General features: G+C 35.6%; 1 protein-coding gene across 1 annotated transcript in view; it reads right to left on the minus strand.

Moving 5' to 3' along the window:
• Positions 1-24,975, minus strand: part of LOC145302307 (A disintegrin and metalloproteinase with thrombospondin motifs 6-like) — a 245,599-nt gene that overhangs the window by 93,562 nt on the left and 127,062 nt on the right. The window contains exons 3-5 of the mRNA XM_080144646.1: positions 17,249-17,399; positions 14,862-15,088; positions 5,023-5,106 (exon numbers count right to left, since the gene is read on the minus strand). Coding sequence (XP_080000772.1) covers positions 5,023-5,106; positions 14,862-15,088; positions 17,249-17,399 — 462 coding nt within the window. The remainder of the gene's footprint in view (positions 1-5,022; positions 5,107-14,861; positions 15,089-17,248; positions 17,400-24,975) is intronic.

The raw sequence follows: 24,975 nt of genomic DNA on the forward strand, positions 1-24,975 counted from the left end.
GCTTTATACTCGTGTATTACATTATTTTAATCGTCTTTTAGTACCTAATTTATATATATATATATATATATATATATATATATTATATATATATATTATATATATATATATATATATATAAAGATCTCTTTATTTTCGCCATTAATATTTTCATTGCTGTCGATTATCGATTTTACTCCTGAGATGATAGCCGAAATACCCCTAGAGAGATTTCTGCTAATGTTTCAATACATATATATATATATATATATATATATATATATATATATATATATATTCACTTATTTATTTATCATGTACAAATTTGAAGTTGAAATCACATCTGACGAGTTAATGAGATGAAAATTTCTATAAAAACATAAAATCATAGAATTGTTATCCCATTAACGAAACGACTGTAATAAAAAGATCCAAGATGAAAGAAACAAGGTTTATATAAGAAAAATATGCAAGTCTTTAAATTTCAACAAAATTATGTATTACATATATATATATATATATATATATATATATATATATATATATATATATATATATATTAAATCATTATGTTGATTGGTCTGTATTTAGCCATTATTAAATTCTGTACCCCCCGAAAAATTTTCAAATATATATATATATATATATATATATATATATATATATATATATATATATTAATTAAATTATGCTAAATTCCAACGAAATTTATTGTTTTACAAAGGAGTACAAATAAATATTAATTTTTTTTTCCTTAACCCACCGATTTTCAATGAATGACTCATCTAAGCGAAGGAAATGTTATTGGCAAAATAGATGTGGGTAATTATAAATTTGGTATTACAATTAATTAACATTGAAATAACAGCACAATATATATATATATATATATATATATATATATATATATATATATATATATATATATATATATATATATTGTGCTGTTGTGCTGTTATACAAGCGAATTCCATTGTCGTTTATTTTCCCCATACCATGAGCCCCAACCACATTTCCCCATTTCCCCATGTCTCCCTGTCCGAGCCTACCCGGGCATTGAAATCTCCCATCAGTAAGATCTTGTCATGAAAGCTTACGTTTCTTACTATGTCACCAAGCTTTTCGTAGAAGTTTGTGTCTTCTACCTCTTCTGCATTTACCAGTGTCAGTCCATTTCCAGCTGTGAGTCCCATTCTAAGTGTCATTAAACGATCGTCACCGCCCCGAGGAAGAGCCTCCAGAGAGTTAGCAATATTTGATTTTATTGCAAAGCCAATACCGGAACTATACCTCTCCCCCTCTTTCTGACCTGACCAAAAGAACGTGTAACCTTCGCCAGTTTCTTTCAATTCACCTGATCCCAAAAGATGTGTCTCAGACAAGGCAGCAATGCCAATGTTGTATTGTTTGAGTACTTTTGCAACTAGCGCCGTCTTCCTCTCGAAAGAATCAGCACTATCAAGCAATGGTCTTACATTCCACGTTCCAAAATTGAATGCATGCTTTGTATTGCGAATTGAGTTTCTGTTTCGACTGCACAATTGGATAGCCAGTCAACGGCAGCAAGATGACAAGCTTTTGTGTGAACAAGCTTTTTTTATGGCTCTTTTTATCGCCCCCTCCCTATCTATGGAAAGTAGTGCTACTACATCTAGAAAAGATCTGCTTTGCCACATAGTAGAGGACACGAACTGTGCAATTGTTCACAAATTTTTACACAAGAATGGCACTCACCTACTACGCTGCCAACTGTGCAGAGTACCGACTAAAGGCCTCCAGTGGTATCCTCCACCTGCCTCCACCACCAGTACCCCATCGCCAGTGGACTTCGCCTGATGGAACTTTTTGCTTACCTTTTTGGATGTTGTAAGAAAGCAGAGTGAGCAAACTCATGACTACCCACACAATGATTTGATTTAAGTGGTAATGGCTTGTGTAGAACCATTCACACTTTTTGAAACAGCCGATAACATCAGCTGGTGCAAAATATGCCATGGAACTAATGAACAGCTGCATCTCAGTCTTTGTAATAGAGTTTTCCATCACTTAGGTAGACTGTCAACCAGACTTTAGAGCCACTACCTGCCCATGAAGTGAGATATTATGCATCAGACACCAACCTGGGATTTCAAACTCCGCATTATATATATATATATATATATATATATATATATATATATATATATATGTGTGTGTGTGTGTACATATATATATACACACATACACATACACACACATATACACATATATACACATGCATATAAGTGCATGTGGAGCTAGTTGGCCGTTGACCCTAGGAGGGTTCATCCGCCCTTTGCAAGGTCTTGTTTTTGATCCTTCTGGGAGACTACCCATCCTTCTCACCATGCAAGCTAGTGGGAGAACCAGTTTAGTCGCCGGTTACCCGACCATGCAGCAGGTAGTACTGGGTTACATGGTACCAGTAGCGCATTACGTGACCTGACATATAAAATAAATTACAATGGAATTCGCTTGTTATTTTGTAGTGAACATGGACTCTTCATTACAAATACTATGTTTCAGCAGCCAAATCGTTGTAAAAGCACATGGATGCGCCCAAGGTCCAAGCATTAGCATCTTATTGACTTTGTTATAACCAGGAAAAGATACAGGAGAGATATTCTTTTGAGTCGTTCATTTCATGACTCATGTTGGCTGTCGGATCACGCCCTGATTCGATGCAAGACATCACTGGAACTACGACCTAAGGGCAGAAGGCATACAATTAAGATGCCAAAGCCATTGAATATGAAAGAACTGAACACTGAAAAGAAAGAAGAATTATCTTCTAAGTTAGATGCGAAGTTAAACGAAATTGTGATAAACAATGATATTGAAGAGTCATGGAAGAAATTGCGGGATGCCATTTATGAATGTTCAAGCGAAGTACTAGGACTTCCCAAGAGGAAGCATCAGAATTGGTTCGACGAAAATGACATTGAAATTCAGGGTATTTTAGACCGGATGCACTCTTCGCATAGAGTCTGGATATCAGACAAGAATTCTGCAGTGAGGGGGTCGGCTTATCTCAGTGTCAGGAGGGATGTTCGGCGCCGATTGAGGAAAATGAAAGAAGATTGGTGGTCTGCAAAAGCCTCTGAGCTCCAGGCTACTTTTGATAGGAAAGATGCGAGGGTATTTTATGAGGGTCTGAAAGAAGTTTTTGGACCACAACAATGTGGTACTTCACCCGTTATGGGGGCAGATGGTACAACCTGGTTGACTGATAAGAATGACATCCTTAACCGCTGGAAGGACCATTTTGAAGGAGTGCTGAATTTTTCTTCTGATGTTGACGATGATGTTTTAAGTTCTTTGCCTGCAAGAATCCAAATACCAGAACTAGATGTGATTCCTAATTTTTCTGAAGTTCTCGCAGCTGTAAAACAAATGCTACTGAGAAAGTGTGCAGGTGATGATGATATACCGGCTGAAATATTCAAGTTTGGTGGGAACACACTTTTGAAAAAACTTTTGGAGTTATTCATCAGGATCTGGGAAAGCGGTTCTGTACCTCAGGATTTCAGGAACTCGTCAATAATCCATCTCTTCAAGAATAAAGGAAAGCGCATTGATTGTGATAACTACCATGGAATATCACTGCTCTCTGTGGCTGGAAAAGTACTAGCCTGGGTCATTTTGAACAGGATAATCATTCATCTAGTAGACGAAATTTATCCTGAGACACAGTGTGGTTTTTGATCTAGAAGGGGAACCATCGACATGATCTACTGTTTACGCCAAGTTGCAGAGAAGGCACGTGAGAAAAATCAGGATCTGTTGGTCGTTTTTATCGACCTAACAAAGGTGTTTGACTCTGTCAACAGAGTCGCACTTTGGAAGGTTTTGAATAAAGTTGGAATTCCTGAAAAAATGTTAAATGTAATAATATCCTTTCACGAGAATATGGAGGCACGTGTAAGAGCAGACGGAAAGTTCTTGGAGTCATTCAAGGTAAAAACCGGTACGAAACAGGGTTGTGCTATGGCACCTGTGCTCTTTGCGATCTTCTTTTCAATCATGCTCGAGCATGCTTTTAAAGATTACATGCAAGGTGTCCATTTTGAGTTTAGAACTACCGGGAATCTTTTTAATCATCAAAGATTCAAAGCTAAAACACTAACAAGAAGCAAAATGGTTCCTGATTTTCTTTTTGGCAGACGATGCTGCACTCGTGGCCACTTCATTTGAAGAAGCACAAGAATTAGTTGACAAGTTTGCCAATGCCGCAAAAGCATTTGGTTTGACGATTAGTATTAAAAAGACAGAAGTTATCTACCAACCAAAGCTTACCCCGTTGCAGCAAGGTGGTGGGAATATTCCGAGACCAAAATATATGGAACCGCCTCAGAAAATCTTAGTGAATAGACAGCCTCTAAAGTATGTTAAATCCTTCGCATATCTCGGAAGTAAAGTGAATTCGTCAGCATCACTTGATGATGAGATATTGAGCAGAATTTCAAAGGCGACTGATGCCTTTGGTAAACTGCGGTCAAGAGTATGGAATGAAAGAGGTTTGACTCTAAAGACCAAAATCTCAGTTTATCGTGCAGTGATTGTTTCGATACTCCTGTATGGATCGGAAGCCTGGACCCCATACCGTAGGCAGATTGTGCAACTGGATACATTCCATAAGCGTTGTCTTCACGGTATATGTGGATTAACATATACTAGCTGGCCGATCGGCGTTGCCCGGTTGTACAATACGCTTAAACATTATATTTTAATGCAGATTGCATATTTTTTTTTTTTTTTTACACAGTGATCACCACTTATCAAGGCCCGGAAGCCACTCAGGGATAAGGGTTAATATATATTATTATAGACTCAATCCTCTATTGATTATATAATAAGGAATAATTAGTCCGATAGACTAATTCGCAACAAAAAAACATTTTAAACATAACATACGCCTCTCTGCATAACAAAGCCTTGTTTGGTATCGCCTTGATTTTAAATAGCATTATTTCTTGACTGCGTTGTTCAACAGAAAAAAATAAGAAGGATGGTTGTGGCACATACCTGTTCATCGGTGAGGAGAACCAATCGTGTCACGATAATGTTGACCGCGTTGCCGATGCTCACATCATGGTACAGTTTGGCCACCTGACCTCAAAATATAAAGAGAAATATTCCTAGCTGAACAATACTTTGTTATCGGACAAATGCTTTACTCCGGCTCGGAGTTTCGATGAAACAGTCACAAAGGGACATTATCAGTCAAATAAATAAATGATGATCACAATAATTGCGAGAATGGTTCATTGGGATACATGCAAGAAAACAGAGTCGGAATGCAGTGAAAAATGTCACAAGCATCTTACAGAAGGGATGCTGGAGAATGATAATGTGAAATTATTATGGGATATGAATATCCAAGGCGATAATGTGATTGAAGAGAGGAGACCAGATTTAATCTTGTTAGAAAAAAAGGAACAAAATGCAGTAATCTTTGATATAGCATTGCCAACTGATATGAAAAAGAGGAAAAAGAAAAGAAGATTGAAAAATACCAATACTTGAAAAGGGAAATAAAAAGATCGTAGAAGGTGCAGAAGGTAGAACGTATACCTATTGTGATGGGAGGCCTGGGGAGTGTAACAAAAGGATTTGACAAGCGGATTGAGAAAATTGGGATCCATTTCAATGTTGGATTACTTCAAAAAACTGCTTTGTTGGGAATCGCCAGAATCTTGCAGAAAGTGCTGGAAGACTAAAAAAACAAGATGCTGATAGCCTATGGTTATTTGTTATGATCCGCCTATTAATATAAAATCGGCAATGTCAACAGCCAGACACAAAATGCAAATAATAATAATACCTAACTACCCTCCCAGCACGTGTTCAGATCGTCACAGGCATTTTGTTATAGACGAGACAAGGGTTAAATTGAATATTTTAATTTTGTAAGTTTCTGTATATTTACAAATGTCTGTTAAATTGTTGATATGTTTGTGATATATGTGAGACCCCTCCCCCGTTTTGGGTCAGTTGCTTCGTACTAGGAGGAGGGCGAAAGTTAAACGAATACATTTTTCTGACAATGCTACAAATTGTCTTGTTAACTCCACATTAAAAAGCTCTCCTGTAAATATGTAAGGGGAAACTATTGTCCAATTTTCTTATAAGAATAAAGTAAAACAGCCAACTGATCTTAAGTAGATATTAATATGTTCCATTTTTGTGTGTCTATCTGTTGTAATTGTCACTTTATGTACATATACATTATAGTGCACCTTGTCTCATGAAAATGAGATAAACGATATCCCTGTGACAGGACCGCAGGTAACTAAGCCAAATTATGAATTATGATACATGACGATGAAACAAGCCAAAGAACTCAAAAGAAAGACCTGAGTGTCATGATTTGCAAGTGTTCTCTCGTTGGTCAACGTAGGAAACCCAGTTTGCATCCTGCGAATGTTGGCTTCTCTTCTAATTTCAGGAACAAAACCACAGACAAAAAGCAGGTATTTAACCTTATTTTCAAGCACATCTCCAGTGCATCCGAAAAACAAGAAAGCAGTAACGAACAGATCAGCAAACCAAAACGACAGTAAAAGAAGTGGGTTGCAAAAGAAAACCGAATAATGGAGTGTTACTAAAGGAGAAAGCCAAAAGATAGAGGCTTCCGGAAATGAATGAAACAAATATGGGATATGTGTACTGACTATCTAGCAACTGAACAAAGAATTGTAGACCAAGCCAGACAGATCCTTAAAAAAGGCTGGCTCTCCGAGCTCGACCTACTGGAAATCCAACGAAAACTAGATGATGTAATAGATCAAGAAACACTCCCTAGTGTAAATCCACAGATAGAAGACTGCCAACGCATAAACATCGAAACTGAGCTACTAGAAGAAAACGAAATCCCAGAACTAACCAAAGAAGATGCGAGACAAGTGTAAAACATCAAATGACTTTTGTACGAGAATAAAACAAAACTTAAAGGAACGAAGTGAAGAATAAATAACAATTAGAAACAGAAAAAAATAAACTCCTCCCATTTATCGCAACAGGAACAATCACAGACCTCAACAATTTAACGCAGAAACAGAATCAGTAAGCATGACACTAAAAACTGAAGCAAAAACTGACCAAAGCAAAGGATCTTCCAAACCTAGATAGGAAATGAAACCCAAATTACCAAACTTAGAAAAAAAACTACAACCATAAATGGAATGAAGAACAGGAAATGATTGAAAATGGGAAATAAAACGGACAAAGAAAGAATCAATAAGAAACACGGAGAAATAAAACAAAAGATAGAAACAAAAGAAGGAAAACTGAGACGATACAAATACAAGTCTGAACAATACAAACAAAACACGACTTTTGAAACCAATGAAAGACAGTTTTATCAAAACGTGAACGGAGGAATAATAAACACAAAACAATCGGCGGACACTTCTAGAACCAAATATGGGAACAGACACAAGACCACAGCAAAAACCTTAAGTGGATGAAAAACATGTAAAATGAACTCCAGGATACTGAAGAAGGAAAAGAAGCAGAAATTAATGAAGAAACACTCAAGACAACCCCGAGAAAAATACAAATTGGAAAGCAACAAGTCATAATGGGATGCATGCATAGAGGTTCAAAAATTTCACTCATTGATAAACTTAGGCAAAGTCTGAAAATGTATCTATAAAACAGAAGTACCAGAATAGATGACTAAATAAATAAAAAAAGATGCTGTAAAAGGCACGACGCCAAGCAATTACAGATCGATAACCTGCTTACTATGTGGAAATTTTAACTGCACAACAGAATGAACAGACATGTTACTCCTTTAACTCTCGCAGAAGAGGAACAGAGGGGATGCCATAAAGGAAAAAGTGTGATACACGACTTATTATGTAGATTCTGTGGGCAGAGAAACGAAACAGTAAACCACATAATAAGTGAATGTAGCAAACTAGCCCAAAAGGAATATAAGGACAGGCACGATTACATGAGAGCACTTGGAACTCTGCAGACGACTACATCTTGAACATGCTGATAAAGGGTTCAAACACAAACCAGAAACAGTACAGGAAAATGAAAACCAAAATCTTTTAGGACATAGAGATGCAAACAACTAAACCCGCCCAAGCAAAAAGATCGAATTTCTAAATAATTAACAAAAAAAGAAAAGAAACTGCCAAATTGTAGATTTTGCCGTTCCAACAGAACACAGGGTGAAGATCAAAGAAAACGTAACAAACTTAAAGAAAATCAATATCGGAACCTGAAAAAAAACAAAAAAAACACTATACCACTAATAAGTGTAGAAGCACCAGGAAGAGTCTTAAAAAAAACTTGGACAAAAGACTAAGACAAATGGGAAGACTGAGATTATGTAACAAACGGTAATGCTGAAAACAGCTGAAATCTTAAGGAAAACCCTTGAGTTCAGAAACTAGTTTACATGAGCAACAAATTCTACCGGTCAAATGTAAACTGCAACAAGTGAAACAAAAATGCAACCAAGAGAAGTGGTACACCAAAAGTACCTATTCCCCCTTCCCTTACTCCCTTCCTTTCACCCTCTCTTTAGCTGTCCCCCCTCTCTTTCTCCCCCCCCCCAAAAAAAACTGGTTTCAGCATGACTGGCACGGAACCAAATGGTCGAAAGGTCAAGGAGGATGTAAAAACCAAGGAGAGAAAGCCCTAATTAAGCCTCCACGTGATGAGTGCGAAGAGGACTGGGACCTACAGAAGACTTATTGCTACTCAAATTCCAGTGAAGACCAATGGTCGCTAATAGTGAGAAATCAATGGTAAACGATTGTTGTGATAATGCAAATTAATTTGAAAATGGTATCAAAAGTGAATAATAATAATAATAATAATAATAATAATAATAATAATAATAATAATAATAATAATAATAATGGTAACTGCAACAGAACCAAAACAAAAAGTTGGAAGGAACATCACATCGACAAGGGGACTTCAATAATATTCCACACTTTTTTTCGTATGGGCACTTTTATTGATAGTACACACATGAAACTCCAGTCTTTTTAGAGGTAATCTCCCCCGACTGCAGTGCACTTGTTATACCGTTCCAACAATTTCTAGAAAGCCCCATGGAACTTCTCTTATGTGAGCGTGTCAATGATCCTCGTTACAGCCTCTTTCATCTCCTCCATTGTCTCATAACGACAGCTTCTAAGTTTTTCCTGTAGCTTATAGGGAGCAAAGTTACAGGGGCAAAGTTACGGGGGAGCAAAGTTAAAGGGGCATTATAGGATGGGTGAGGGAATGTCTTGATGCCCATGTTGGTCATCTGTGACAATAATCGAGTTGTGGACTGCACCTTTAGGACAAATTTCGCACAAATCTTCCGGATCTTCAGTTCTCCGCAAATAATTGTGTGCACAGTTCCCACACTGACATCAAACTCTGTACTTATTGTCGCTATAGACACACGACGGTCCTTATCCATGAAATTCTTTATTTGGCCAATCAAATCTGGTGTTCTGACTTCATTACTCTTCCCACAAAGTTCTCATCATCTCTACAAAGACGCCCCGCGTTCTTTGAATCTCTTATGCCACTCAAAAACTGATGCTTGATTCATGCAAGATGGTCCAAAAGCAGTATGAAGTATTACATACGTTTCTGTGGCATTTTTCCAAGTTTAAAACCGAATTTTATTGCATATCGTTCGTCTAACGTGTCCTCACGTCCAGATTACATTTTTGAAATTCACTAGCTATGACAATCAAGTTTTAGTAGGGTGTATTCCAATTCCTATTGCAGCTGTTCATTTGAATCTAAAATCATAAAAATTGGTCTGTCATGTCATAAAATGTAAGTAAATAACATACTGAATTTTCAAGAGTCTTCGACAAATTAAAATGCCTGTTCAAAAAGTCTGAACACTTATTCAAGGCACCTTGTACGAAATGAAACGGAAACTGTATGAAATCTTATAAGCCCCTCCCAAAGGCATAAATATTGGCTGATAGCATACAAAATACGCGTGAAGGTCAAGTAGAGTAAATGGAAAAAAGCACCAATCAGACCTCCATCGGATGAGTGTGAAAAATCCTGAGATCTGGAGAAGTTTATTGCCACACAAATTCCGAAGAATTTAGAAGATCAATGGTGTTGCCAACGAGAAGTCAATAGAAAACGGATGTTGCGATAACGAAAATTCGTTTGCAAAGGTTATCGAATAAGGTGAGCGTACTAAAAATCAAAGGAGATTTGTTGTAACCAAGACTCCAGAGAAAACGACTGGTAGTTGTTATTGAGTAATCTCTGGTGATAGCCTGTGTAAGAACTCATAGCGAGTACAAATACTACTACTAATACTACTACTACTACTACTACTACTACTACTACTAATAATAATAATAATAATAATAATAATAATAATAATAATGAAAAGAGCACCGGAAGTCATGCAGAAAAATCGACAAAGAAAGAAAAGAGTAACAATGATTTAAAAGAAAAAGATGGAGAACGAAGAGAAATCAAACAAACTAAAACAGATACTTGAGTAAAAAGGAAGAAGAAAAATAAACTTACATAGAAAAAAAGGAAGAAAAATAAAATTACATAGAAAAAGAGGAAGAAGAAAATAAACTTACATAGAAAAAAGGAAGAAAATAAACTTACATTGAAAAAAGGAAGAAAAATAAACTTATATAAAAAAAAATAAACAAGGACCTTAAATAAAAGGAAGAAACCAAAAAATAACCTGATATAGAAAGAAAGGAAAAAAAGGGTGAGAGAGGGATAACGAACAAATGAAAAGAAATGGTAATGAAAGATAAAAAGGTAACCAAAAAGAAATTTGGTGGGGAAAAAGACGAAAGATGAAGGATGAGAGACGATAATAAAAATGGTTGTCAGAAGGAAAGAAATGAAAACGAAAGAAGTATTATTTAGAAAACGCAAGAAAAACATAATGCCCGTGACGATTACGTAAGAAACATTTGAACTCCAACAAATGCACGTAGTATTGATGCCATAACCAAGAATGGATCGTAACGAACTGGAATACGAAAATTCCAATAAAACGACACATTAATGAAAATTAACATACTAAATCAAATATATGTTTTATGTTATATTGTATATTATGTTGTATTCTGTGGATTTTGCATGGAATGTGTTGATATGGATTTGTTCCCGACGTCTAAACTCGTCTGTGGTTGCTTTTACCGTATTTACTATAGTTTTTAACAATTTTCCGGATTCCAGTGGGTGTGTATTTATGTGTATGTGTGTGTATGTGTGCGTATGTGTGTATGTGTCTGTTAGCTTGTGTCTGCATCTATCTAGCTAGCTACGAAGCTAGTTAGTCTTATTTATAGTATTCCGAATTTTACTGGGTTTATATGATTGAAAATTCGGTAATTGTTCATATACCAATAAGTTTTAAGTCAAAATGAGATTATTTAAATTGTAAGCTATAAAATTATCATTTTTCATTATGTTATATATACATATATATATATATATATATATATATATATATATATATATATATATATATATATATATATAGGAAATTTATTACTGTGAGTCCAGAATATTGTTTCAGCTAGGGGAAAATCCTCAAAAAGAAGAAGAAATATCCAACTAGCATCGTCAGAATTCATAGATTATAACTTAGTTCATCTATGAATTCTGACGATGCTAGTTGGATATTTCCTCTTCTTTTTGAGGATTTTCCCCTAGCTGAAACAATATGTAAACTCATTCTGGACTCACAGTAATACATTTCCTATATACTGCTCTGGCTACACATTGAGCACTCTAGTCCGGTTTTTTCACCACTAGTAAATATATATATATATATATATATATATATATATATATATATATATATATATATATATATATATATATATATATATACAGTGATGATCATATTTATTGGCACGGTAAAATAAAAGTTAAATTTTGTCTAATAAATTCTAAAAAAGGGATTAAATTAAAGAAAATAACAAAGTATATTATGTATTTTTAACTGGCCTTTCCGATGCAGCAATCGGATTTTAGAAAAAATAAATAACAAAGGAACAACAAAAATAATTGCAAAAAACCCTTGTTCAAAATTATTGGCACGGCTTTGTTTTTCTTTTAGTATCAGTATAATATCAATCAATTTCCGGTTTACGTGCTTTCTGAACTTTTTTATAGCCATATTATGCTTGTTTAACGCTAATTCAGTGAATAATTTTTTTCAGATAATTTTTAGATAGCGATTTATTTAAACTATTATAAGTGACTAAATTATAATTTTCAATCGCCATGGTTAAAACTAAGAAACACAGCGAAGACGTCAGGAAGCCTGTTGTAGCATGTCATACCAATGAGGAGGGCTATGATAAGATTTCAAAGAAGCTAAACCTTCCCAAATCCACTGTTAGAGCCATAATAAACAAGTTCAAATTGCAAGGCCACGTTATGAGTTTAGAGGGTAGAGGGAGAAAAAGGATTCTTTCCCCAAGAGATGAACGGAAAATTGTTCGACAAGTAAAACAAAACCCAAGGATCTCTGTTGGGGAGATTGTTGATGAACAGAGCACCTCTGGAGTGAATGTATCTCGACATAGTGGGGGATGCCCTTTTCTCTACCCTGCAACCCCTCTCCCACAGAAGAGACGTTGCGAGCCTATCCTTGTTTTATCGTTATTTTCATGGCAGGTGCTCGTCTGAACTCCAATCCCTGGTCCCCCCTCGCCAAACTTTCACGAAAAACACCCGTCTAGCTGAATCCACTGTGAAAAATTTCCCCCACTCTATATCTGTGCCTAAATCAACACGCGGATTTCATGAGCAAAGCTTCTTTCTTAGAACTGCACGCCTGTGGAACTCTGTTCCGTCTGCCTGCTTCCCTCCGGACTACAACTTGGATGTCTTCAAGTCTAATGTTAACAAATTCCTAATGAACCGCCCCCCTAATTAAACACTTCATAAAATCTCCTCACTAACGTGATGTACTTGCAATAACCCTTATCCCTGAGTGGCTTCCGGGCCTTGATAAGTGGTGATCACTGTGTAAAAAAAAAAAAAAAAAAAAACATACAGTTGGTAGAGTTTTGAAGAGAGCTGGTTTAAAAGCATGTCGTCCGAGAAAGACTCCCTTATTGAAGCCTATGCACCTGAAAGCAAGGCTAGCCTTTGCAAAACGTCATATTGATAAAGATGTTGCATTCTGGAAACGTGTTCTATGGACTGACGAAACGAAAATAGAGTTATTTGGCCATAATAAAATGTCTTATATTTACAGAAAATCTGGCGAAGCTTTCCTGCCTAAGAACACCATACCCACAGTGAAGCACGGTGGAGGCAGTTTGATGTTTTGGGGATCCTTTGCTGCCTCTGGACCAGGGCGACTTGTTAAGGTCACAGGTAGCATAAAAAAGGAAGATTATGTTAAAATATTGGATGAAAACCTGAAAGACTCTGCTAAAGAGCTCTCACTTGGTCGTCGTTGGTGGTTCATGCAAGATAATGACCCAAAGCATTCGGCTAAACTGACTAATAAATGGCTTGAGGACAATCATATTAATGTTTTGGAGTGGCCATCACAAAGCCCAGACCTTAATCCAATTGAAAATTTATGGAGAACATTAAAATTGAGGGTAATGCAAAGGAAGCCTAAGAATCTTATTCAATTGGAGGATTATTGTCAGGAAGAGTGGGCTAAAATTACTACTGAAGAGTGCAACAACTTGGTTGTAAACTATGAAAAGCGACTGAGGAAGGTAATCAAGGCCAAAGGCTATACAATTGATTATTAAATAAATCGTGCCAATAATTCTGAACAAGGGTTTTTTGCAATTATGTTTGTTGTTCCTTTGTTATTTATTTTTTCTAAAATCCGATTGCTGCATCGAAAAGGCCAGTTAAAAATACATAATATACTTTGTTATTTTCTTTAATTTAATCCCTTTTTTAGAATTTATTAGACAAAATTTAACTTTTATTTTACCGTGCCAATAAATATGATCATCACTGTATATATATATATATATATATATATATATATATATATATATATATATATATATATATATATATATTGATTTATACAGTTGTTACATTTCTGCACGGCATCTATTCGATTCATTTTGTAGATGACCTTAAACTACATCCGGTGATGAGGAAAAATCAATAAAAGATTTTGTGAGTGTGATACCACCTTTTAGTTACTAGGATCTCCAGGTTCATAATTACCTGGAGTACCGATCAGCGTATCATCTATGGAGTAAGTAAAATTTTTTCCTGATTACGGTGAGCTAAACTCGTCTGTGGCGAAGTCCAACTTTAGAGGTTTTGAAATATAAAAAAATAATATTGGAATTTTTGGAATCTGTATCAAAATCGGAAAAATGTGTGACTGTTTTTCGATGCAAAACAGAATTCTGATGGGTTTTACTCCGTGAGACTCACCAGCATATTATAAGGCTCGGTCGCTATTTTGCCTTTCTGGGTTCCAGAGCAGATATAGTGAAGTATAATAATTCTCCAAGTTCCAATTATCAAGTTTTCTCAGTTGGTCATTTATTACTTTTTCACAAGGTATTCATTAAAACATTATGTCGTATTGCGACTAACAAGTTTGGAAAATTATGTTATTGCTGCATATTTAGTCACGTACTCATTAAATCTTTACCTTAAAAAAACTTTAAAAAACGAAATTTTAGACAACTTACATGGTTCATGTAACCGACACACTTTGCTGTCCTTTTTCAGTAAGGAAGATTATAGTTACGCTGAATATATATTTAGATTATATTAATATGTGTGTGTGTGCGTGTGTGTGTGCGTGTGTGTGTACTGTGCAGAGAAAACATAATATATTGTATGCATATATACATATGTACTGTGCAGACAACACTTACAATATTCATGATGGTCAATATGTAGGGTTCGATTTCGTGCAGGCCGTGGTAACTCAGCATCATACGGTCAGCCACCACTAACGTCTCGACATTCTGTTCGCGACTAACTGACCTCTTCTTTCTTTTTGGGCCAGCATAATCGTGTTGGTAAGATTTCCCTTTCAACGTCCCATGCCCTGATTGTTGGGCGTTCGAATGCCATGCTCCACCTTCATTTGACACGTCATCTGAAATATAAAACGATATGTACCGAATCTATCAATATTGATTACAAATTTGTATTTATTTGGATTATTTGGACTACTGCGTTATTTTCACAGCGTTTTTGTTTTATTTATTTATTTTTTTAATTGAGAGTCACAACTTATCAAAGCCCGAAGCCACTCGAGGATAAGGGGTTAATGAATGTAAGGTGGTAGTATAGTAATCGTTGTGTAAATTGGGTAGAATTTGATTATTGCTCAATAAGAACTTGTTTACAATTGATTTGAAAGCTACGATGTTGTAATCAACCAGGAAGCAGGCCGGCGGAACAGTGTTCCATAGGTGGGTAGTTCAAGGAAAGAAGCTTTGTTCATGATGTATCTTGTCGAACTCGGGAATCTTTCTGTCGAACTTGGGAATCTTTCTGTCGAACTAGTGAATCTGTACAGTTCGAACAGAAACCTTTATTTAACTCACGAGGGTAGAAAGATCCCGAGTTCGAGAAAAGGATTCTCGAGTTCAACGAGATATACCTGAAGAAGGTCGGAGTTATGTCGGCCGAAACTGTGAAAATAACACTCACGGGGAAAACAATAGTCCGAATAATCCAAATGCTGGACAATTTCTCTTTCGGTTACGCTTAATTGTCGTACAGCAAGCGACATAACTGTCGTACAGCATGCTGCATAATCACGTTGACATACTAGTTCTCGTTAGATCGTCGAAGTTAAGCAACATTGAGCCTGGTCAGTACAGGATGGATGGCCATTTGCCACTACCAGGCGCTGTATGTCATCTTCCGTCGATCGGGATATACACACGGCTGGGAACTATATGTAAATTTCATATAACTTGTATAACTTCCTCCTTCAACTTAACCTGTCCAAGGCAAATACCACATCGTACATCACGGATTCATTTTTTATAGATTGCCAAAAAGATTGTCCATAATGGTGGTCTTTATTTAGAAAAATTGTTGCACTTTTTAATAAATTCTTGAAAAATAATTCAATATTTTATCATAGCACACCAACTTTTTCACGCGATATAAAAACTTTATTATGAATAATATTTCCGATACGCAGTCGGCTATGAGTGTTATATTTGAAAGCATAGTTCAGAGATTTTAAAGTTCTGTGCTAACACGATCATAACAGTTGACATACAAACTTTACTTTAATGAAACTATCTGTAAGTTGATTTCTTATTTTCTACAACCTCTCTCTTTTACACACACACAAACACACAAAGACGTGGTGTTGCTAGTCTTTTCCATAAATACTATTATGGTATGTGGTCTCCAGAATTGTCAGGTCTATTATCTGCTTCATTTATCCCAGCTTGTTTAACTCGTTGATCTAGTTATCTTCATCAATTCGCTGTTTTGATACTCCATTGTAATACAGCTTCTTATTCCAGTAGCTTCTTTGCAAGAACTGTAATCTTATTGAACTCTCGGCTGACAAATGCGATATTGTTTTTTTTTTAAGACCAAGATCTATCATCATCGTATGAATCCGAGGATTCTGTTGTTGACATTGGTTTCTGTTGTGAATGCACACCTACTGCCTGGAATAAGAAATAATTCCATAACGTCACTTACGGATAACAAGGACCGGGTTGACCAAGTCAGTCAGAGACGGGCACCTCGAGAGTATGGTCGTCACCGACTAGTCCAGTAGTTGAGCAAATATATTGCTCAATTTACCTTTTCCATGTATTTTCGTTAATACATATTTATTTAACTGTTACTGTGTTCCCCCTCGTCAATTATTCAAATACTAACATCGCAACAGATTCGCCAAAAAATTTCGAGTCAAAATTCTTTCTAGATTGACATCAGGTATTTATGGGAGGGACCACAAGAATGTTTGCCAAATTAAAGTGAATTTTGTGGAACATACTGGATTCGAACTCGGGAGACCCAGGTTGTCACTCCGTGTCGTTAACCACTAAACCATCGTCACCTACCACTAAGGTCAATAGGTATCTTCTATCTTTGCAATAATCATCTTCCATTCTTGTTAGGTCCTTACATCAAGTGGCGTCACGTCTTGTCTTGAGAAATTTACATAAAAAGATGTATAATCATAATGATTTTTACCTTTTTAAATTTGAATTCAGCATTAATCGTTTGATTTGTTAAGGTTTTAATATTTATATACGAGGCTAACATTACTGACCTTTGACCCCGCAATGAGGTGTATCTCCGGGCAACTTTAGTGCAGATCGCTTGTAAACAATATGAGGATATCCTTCGCGTTCTACGTTGTTCGTATGATTCCAGAGCGGCTCGACGAAGTAATCATCGTCTTTTGTGGTGAAGACGCCTTGCTGAAAGGAAGAAAAAAAACAGAGAAAAATAAACAAACGTTTTGAAGCCTTGGCAACAAAAAAACACTACAAAAAGTTAACATAGAATATACGATGTATGACCATGTGTAAACAAGTTTTACTGTTTAAAAAGTCTGTATTGTAATAAGACACCTTGTATATACTTGTAGATTTAACAAGCTTTTAAATGTCTTCGCGTTTAGGAGCAATAAACAGACGCATGTGTTTATTCCTCCACAGACATAACTCTATCACCCCCTCACTTTATCTCTCTGTCATATGTATATATGTGTTCTCCATTAAATCGCTGTTCGGATACCTCATTGTCATACAATTTTCGTATTCTTTTAGCTTCTTTCCAAGAAACGCAATATTACGAAAACCACCTCCTGCGGACTGTTTTGTCCCTACATAATACTTGGCCTTTTCAATCTAAGATATAGTGCCGCTCGGCAACTTTAAGCTTTGGAGGAGGTAGAGTTTGGAAATATGAAGACAGACAGACAGACATATATATATATATATATATATATATATATATATATATATATATATATATATATATGTATATATAATCATAATTTCAAGCCTTACATAAGAGGGGGTCAGTTAATGATAAATCATAAATAATGTAAGGCTCTCGTCAGCCATGTTGTTTTAGAGAAAACAACATGGCTGACGAGAGCCTAACATTATTTACAATTTATCATTAACTGGCCCCCCTTATGTAAGGCTTGAAACCGACGGTACCAATGTTTTTTGACCTTCTGTACAATTTTAAATAAATAAATATTAAGTTCTTATATTGAAAAGTTTTTTTTTTTTTTGTAATTGAGCATTTTGTTGGAATTCTTTCCCAAAAAACAGTAAACAAATATATATATATATACATATATATATATATATATATATATATATATATATATATATATATATATATATATATATATATATATATATATATATATATATATATATATAAGCGTAATTTATGTCTGGGCGAAGCCGGCCGGCTACCCGCTCCCCTGCTAGTATATATATAATACAGTTTATATATTCATATATATAAATGGGGTTCGAATCGTTCGACTGGTAGTAATCGTGACACCCTGCACTGAGGAATCCCGAAAGGATGAAACACTAGTGTCTGTAGGTATTTAATTATTATAGTAAAAAAAATAATTATGACAGCCCCTTTAAGAAATTCGTTTCTTATCGTTGAGCACTTTCAGTTGAATTAAAAGTCGGTTAATTTAGCTCTTATGCGTAGATCATCGTATAACGATTTGATCACTGTCTGCCTGACGTAATGAACATTTAAATTAAAATGTTTAAAATTCAACGCTATTTCACACGGTTAATAGTAGCCGAATGGATACGGCCTCCGCTAATCGAGCCAGAGATGTCTCGTGTCGCGGGGTTCGAATCGTTCGACTGGTAGTAATCGTGACACCCTGCACTGAGGAATCCCGAAAGGATGAAACACTAGTGTCTGTAGGTATTTAATTATTATAGTAAAAAAAAAAATTATATATATATATATATATATATATATATATATATATATATATATATATATATATACACACACACACACAAACTTGTTTGTGCGCGTGTTTATTTACGGGGGTAGTGTTTATTTAATAAGGGGGTAGTCACCAACAATGTGTATTTTTTTAACATTATTTTATTATTCCGTGTCTTGTTTTTTCATTGAGAATTACGTTTAGATCATTGTAATAATTTTTAAATCGTTTTTAACGCGTTTCAGACGTCCTGTGAAGCGTCTTTGTCAGAAATTATTTTTAAATGTGTTGGAGATGTCAAAATAGCATTTTCGTAGTTCATTTGAAGTGTTTCCAAGGGGTGGAAGCGTGTAAGTGTCTACTATTCATTCATTGGAATGTTCAATTTTTATTACTCTTTTATTGGGCTGTGTCGAGGCCGCCGACCTCAGCTGTGGTCACTCCTGTGTTGTGTTTCTCTCTCTCAATCTCTCTTTCTGCTTGTGTTTTTTTCTTTTCCTTTAGGGTAGTGTGTGTATGTGTGTGTTTGTGTGTTTTCTTTTATTGGTTTGAAAATGTGTGTAGTGTTTTATAGTATTATGAGGTTATTCGCTTCCCTAAGAAGGTGACTGTGATCCAATATATATATATATATATATATATATATATATATATATATATATAGTATTTTATTAAAATTTATTATATTTAATATATTTTCTTTGTATGAGCTGAATAACAAAATTATTTCGAATTGAACCTTATATTTGCTAATGACTTTTCCTATGAGGAGGTTTTTTTTTACACGGTGGTCACCATTATCAAGGCCCGGAAGCCACTCAAGGATAAGGGTTATTGCAAGTACATTACGTTAGTGTGGAGATTTGATGAAGTGTTTACTTAAGGGGACGGTTCATTAGAAATTTGTTTACGTTAGACTTGAAGACATCCAAGTTGTAGTCCGGTGGGAAGCAGGCAGACGGAACAGAGGTCCACAGGCGTGCAGTTCTAAGAAAGAAGCTTTGTTCATGGAATCCACGTTTTGATTTAGGCACAGATAAAGAGTGGGGGAAAATTTTCACAGTGGATTCAGCTAGACGGGTGTTTTTCGTGAAAGATTGGCGAGGGGGGATCAGAGATTTGAGTTCAGACGAGCACCTGCCATGGGTTGACCGATAGGCTCATAAGAGTAGTGGTAGATGGACAAAAATCGGAGGCCTGCAATATAAATGCTGGAGTCCCTCAGGGGTCAATCCTGGGCCCAACTCTCTTCCTGATCTACATCAATGACCTCCCTAAATAAATACTTAAATCATTCGTTGACATCTATGCTGATGACACGACCATCTGCGGCAACACATCAAAGGCTGTAAATGACGAAGTTCTCTCTGATTCTCTCTCCTCTGATCTCGAGCGCGTGGTTCAGTGGGGGAAGATGTGGCTGGTTAACTTTATTGCATCCAAAACCAAACTCCTATCCTTACATCATCAACGCTCTGATCTTCATCTGACATCAATTGTGATGGATGGCTCTCGTCTGGGTGAGGCCCCGTGTTTTGACAAGCTTCTAGGTTTGACCTTTACTCCTGATCTGAAATGGAACACGTACATCAAGTCTGTTGCCAAGGTCGCTGGAAAGATGGTGGGATCCTTCTACCGCTCCAGAAGATATTTAACTACTGATGCAATTCTCTATCTATATAAAAGCCAAGTACGTCCAAGGATGGAATACTGTTGCCATATCTGGGCAGGAGCGGCCAAAAACAGCCGATCATGCCTTGACAGAGTACAAAATAGACTTCGTGGCTTAGTGGGGGATGCCCTTTTCTCTACCCTGCAACCTCTCTCCCACAGAAGAGACGTTGCGAGCCTGTCCTTGTTTCATCGTTATTTCCATGGCAGGTGCTCGTCTGAACTCAAATCTCTGGTCCCCCCTCGCCAATCTTTCACGAAAAACACCCGTCTAGCTGAATCCACTGTGAAAAATTTCCCCCACTCTATATCTGTGCCTAAATCAAAACGTGGATTCCATGAACAAAGCTTCTTTCTTAGAACTGCACGCCTGTGGAACTCTGTTCCGTCTGCCTGCTTCCCACCGGACTACAACTTGGATGTCTTCAAGTCCAATGTTTACAAATTCCTAATGAACCGCCCCCTTAAGTAAACACTTCATCAAATCTCCACACTAACGTAATGCACTTGCAATAACCCTTATCCCTGAGTGGCTTCCGGGCCTTGATAAGTGATGATCACTGTGTAAAAAAAACAAAAAAACTCCAGCATTAATACTGCAGGCCTTTGAATTTTGTCAATCGACCACTACTCTTATGAGCTCTATCGGAGAGAAATGGTGTAATGATTTAGAAAACATTTCCAGTTATACCGTAGCTGGAAATCTTGTGAAGTAGACCCTTATGCCATACCTTGTCGAAGGCCTTTGATATGTCAAGAGCAATTGCCCTAGAAAGGAAGCCTTTGTAAAGAGATTCACTAATTCTGTGAGATATAACCGTTAGCACATCTGTGGTAGATCTTGCAGAATGGAAACTATATTGTGTGTCACTGAGAAGGTTGTTTCTGCTGAGGTGGTTGACTGTTTCTCTATTTAATATGGATTCCAGCAACTTACTCATCACACACAGGAGACGTATTGGTCTGTACTGAGAGGGAGATGACTTATCACCTGAATTCTTAAATACAGGGCAAACTGATGAGGTTTTCCAGGGAGTCGGAAAGCACTTCTCCTTAAGGCAGATGAGCCTACATTAGAAATTTATGGGTTAAGGAAAAAAAAAAAAAAACTCTGAATTGTATTCTTTGTTCAAACAATAAATTTTCGTTTATATTTTTCTGAATGGATTTTTATGTTTTACTTTGTAAAATATATAAAAGTGCAATTTGAAAATTGATAAATTTCAAATTACTATATTCGATGTTTTTATTGATTGATTGATTGATTTTTACTCATAAAATAGTTTTCTACGGACACGTGTCTCATCAATTCGTCTGACCTAATAAGAGATCGATAAATCATAGATACAGCAAAGCATGTGTCCGTTGATAGTTATTTTATAAGTAAAGTAAATAAATAAAACCAACGAATATTTGTATGCCTATATGTCTATATATATATATGCGTTTGTATTTATATTTGCGTGTGTACATCCAAAAATATAGGGTGATTATGCAGATCTAATAAAAAAAATCTTCCCCCAGCCTATCTCCCAGGAGGACATAATTCAAATTAATATAACATTAAAACCGTAAAAATAGCGCGTAATTTCATCTGGCTTCCGTAGCGGAACGGTATGCTCACCTGACTCTCTACGGTTGGGGATTTGAGTCTTCGTATAGGCAACTGTGCTGATGAGCCATAAATATGGCGAAACACGTGTCCATGCATAACCTTTTTCTAGATATATATACTTATATGTATATATTGTTATGTATGTATATGTATATATATATATATATATATATATATATATATATATAAATACACAGCCAAAAATTAGCAATGTAAATTTTGAAAGCAGTACTAACATTTTAAAGTTCCTTGGTAAGTAACCATCCCATATATATATATATATATATATATATATATATATATATATATATATATATATATATATATATATATATATATATATTTATAATATTTGGGAAGTGATATACAAATTACCATTAGCGTATGAAGCGATATTCTTTGTGCAAACAAATTGAGCTTAGGTATTTTGGACAATGTCAAAACATTGTTAATTCGCTACTCGTTTAGCAGCAGCTATTAGAAGCTCTGACTGACGTTTGGGCGATCGGGTTTCGATCCTGGCTTGGGGTACTTGCCTGTCTAGCCGCACCGATGAGCTGTGAAACAGCGAAACAATATTGTATGTGGATGACTATATATATATATATATATATATATATATATATATATATATATATACATATATATATATATATATATATATATATATATATATATATGTGAGTCTGTGTGTGTGTGTGTGTGTGTGTGTGTGTGTGTGTGTGTGTGTGTGAAAGCATCCAGATTATAAACGAAACAGAAATTAAAAACTGACTGAAGACGACTATTATGTCTCTTAGTTTTGTCCCTTAAACAGTTATTTCCCCTAGCCGGACATTTTTCTCATAGAGTTTCCCCTGACTCGACACCCACAGGTTGACCGGTGTTTTGTCCCCTAATTCTAGCTACATGGTTCTGTTTTTTATCTCCCATTATCCTTCGCTGTTTTAAGCCATCTCTACATTATGTATCCCCTTCTTAAAAACACTTTTTAATACCTTAATGTTATTTTTTATATTATTTCATTTTAACTACGAACTTTGTTTATTTTCTTTATCCACGTGTTCGGCCCTCTTATTTCTAGCTGTCGTTGATTTCCTTATGCATACGACTTGCCGACTCAGCCCTTTTATAACTTCTTTTACCGTATCTACCTTCAATAAACCTGTTTATAGGATTTCCTGTCTTCAGAGTTTTGATTGCTAGTACGCGTTTAATGCTAACTGTTCAAGAATCGTATGTTTCTAATCAAACGCATCCTGGATACAGTATAACGACTGAAGAACAATCAGTTGAAAGTACTTGCAAAAAAAATAACAGATGGACAAAAACGACTATGGAACTTTTTTATACAAATTCAACTAAGATATTAAAACGACCAGAAAAAATGGAGACATTACAAAATAAAGATGATTAAGCAAAAACATTCCTTTCTGTTCAACAATCACTGTCTAATTGAAAACATGCTGCCTATATACACAATATATATATATATATATATATATATATATATATATATATATATATATATATATATATATATATATGTTTCTTTAATGGGGATGATGGCTTCCTTAGCCGTAGTAAAGGCATTGGATCTAAGAAGGACAACTCTCACAAGAAATAAGCTGATGATGATCTCCATAACAGGATTGTTATTGTTATCAGTTCAGAGTTAACGAGACAGATAAGGCTTCTGGGATGTAAAGGTAAGCTATCTAAAAGAAAATAAACTTTGACTTTAAACCTTAGTTTTTTATAGGGATCAATTGTCTCATTTAATGTGCCTCAGTACCTAAATATAAAAAAATGGATGGCGTGCTATACACGGGCAAAAAATCATGCACAGAAGTCATGTACATCTTTCTAAGTTTACGTTTGTTTTTATGTGTATTCTTTCTTTGATACACGAAAGCACAAAAACTGTAAACTCTCATCATCTTCTCTCTGTCTCTCTGTCTGTCTCTCTATCTTTCTCTCTCTCTCTCTCTCTCTCTATATATATATATATATATATATATATATATTATTTTATTATATATATATATATATATATATATATATATATATATATATATATATATATATATATATATATATATATATATATATTACGATTCTTTGGCGGGTACAAAATTTAAATATTGCAATCATGAAGGGAAGACTTTTATTATTCATGATAAAAAGTAAAATGCGTAAAACACGTTTTAAAAAAGCGGGGGAAGAAGAGAAAAGGAAAATAAAGAGGAGTCAGCTTACCAGTTTCGCCCTTGTTTTTTTTTAAACTGTACCGAGAGAGTTAAAAAGAATAAGCCGAAAATATTACAATAAAGTTACGTTGCGTTATGTTCTGTTCATGGGTGAAAAAAGAACAGGGAAGCGATTAAAATAAAGCAAGGTTATGATATTTTTCGAAAGTCCTAGACAGTCATCATGCTCAAACCTAAGAGACATTCCCTCTGTTTACAGAGAGAAGGCCTCCTCAACCGAACAGTAATAGTCTCCAAGATCTTTAGATGAAATGTGGAGTGAGTACGACTCAGAAGAGTTCGTGCTGAAGTTCGCTGCACATGACGGGTTTTTAATGAGATGGTCAGTTATTGAAGACCAGTATATGTTAGCAAGTACGTCTGTTGCTTGGTATGCTCCATTTCTGATTTTGCTAGGTACGTGCTGCTGGACTTTCCCATCCAATCTCAACGTTGTTCGATCCACGCAACTAATTACTGATACTCTATTCTATACTCTCTTTATGTAATAAGGT

Source organism: Euprymna scolopes, chromosome 2, assembly GCF_053919585.1.
Source record: "Euprymna scolopes isolate OS-2025 chromosome 2, ASM5391958v1, whole genome shotgun sequence".
Lineage (NCBI taxonomy): Eukaryota > Metazoa > Mollusca > Cephalopoda > Sepiida > Sepiolidae > Euprymna > Euprymna scolopes.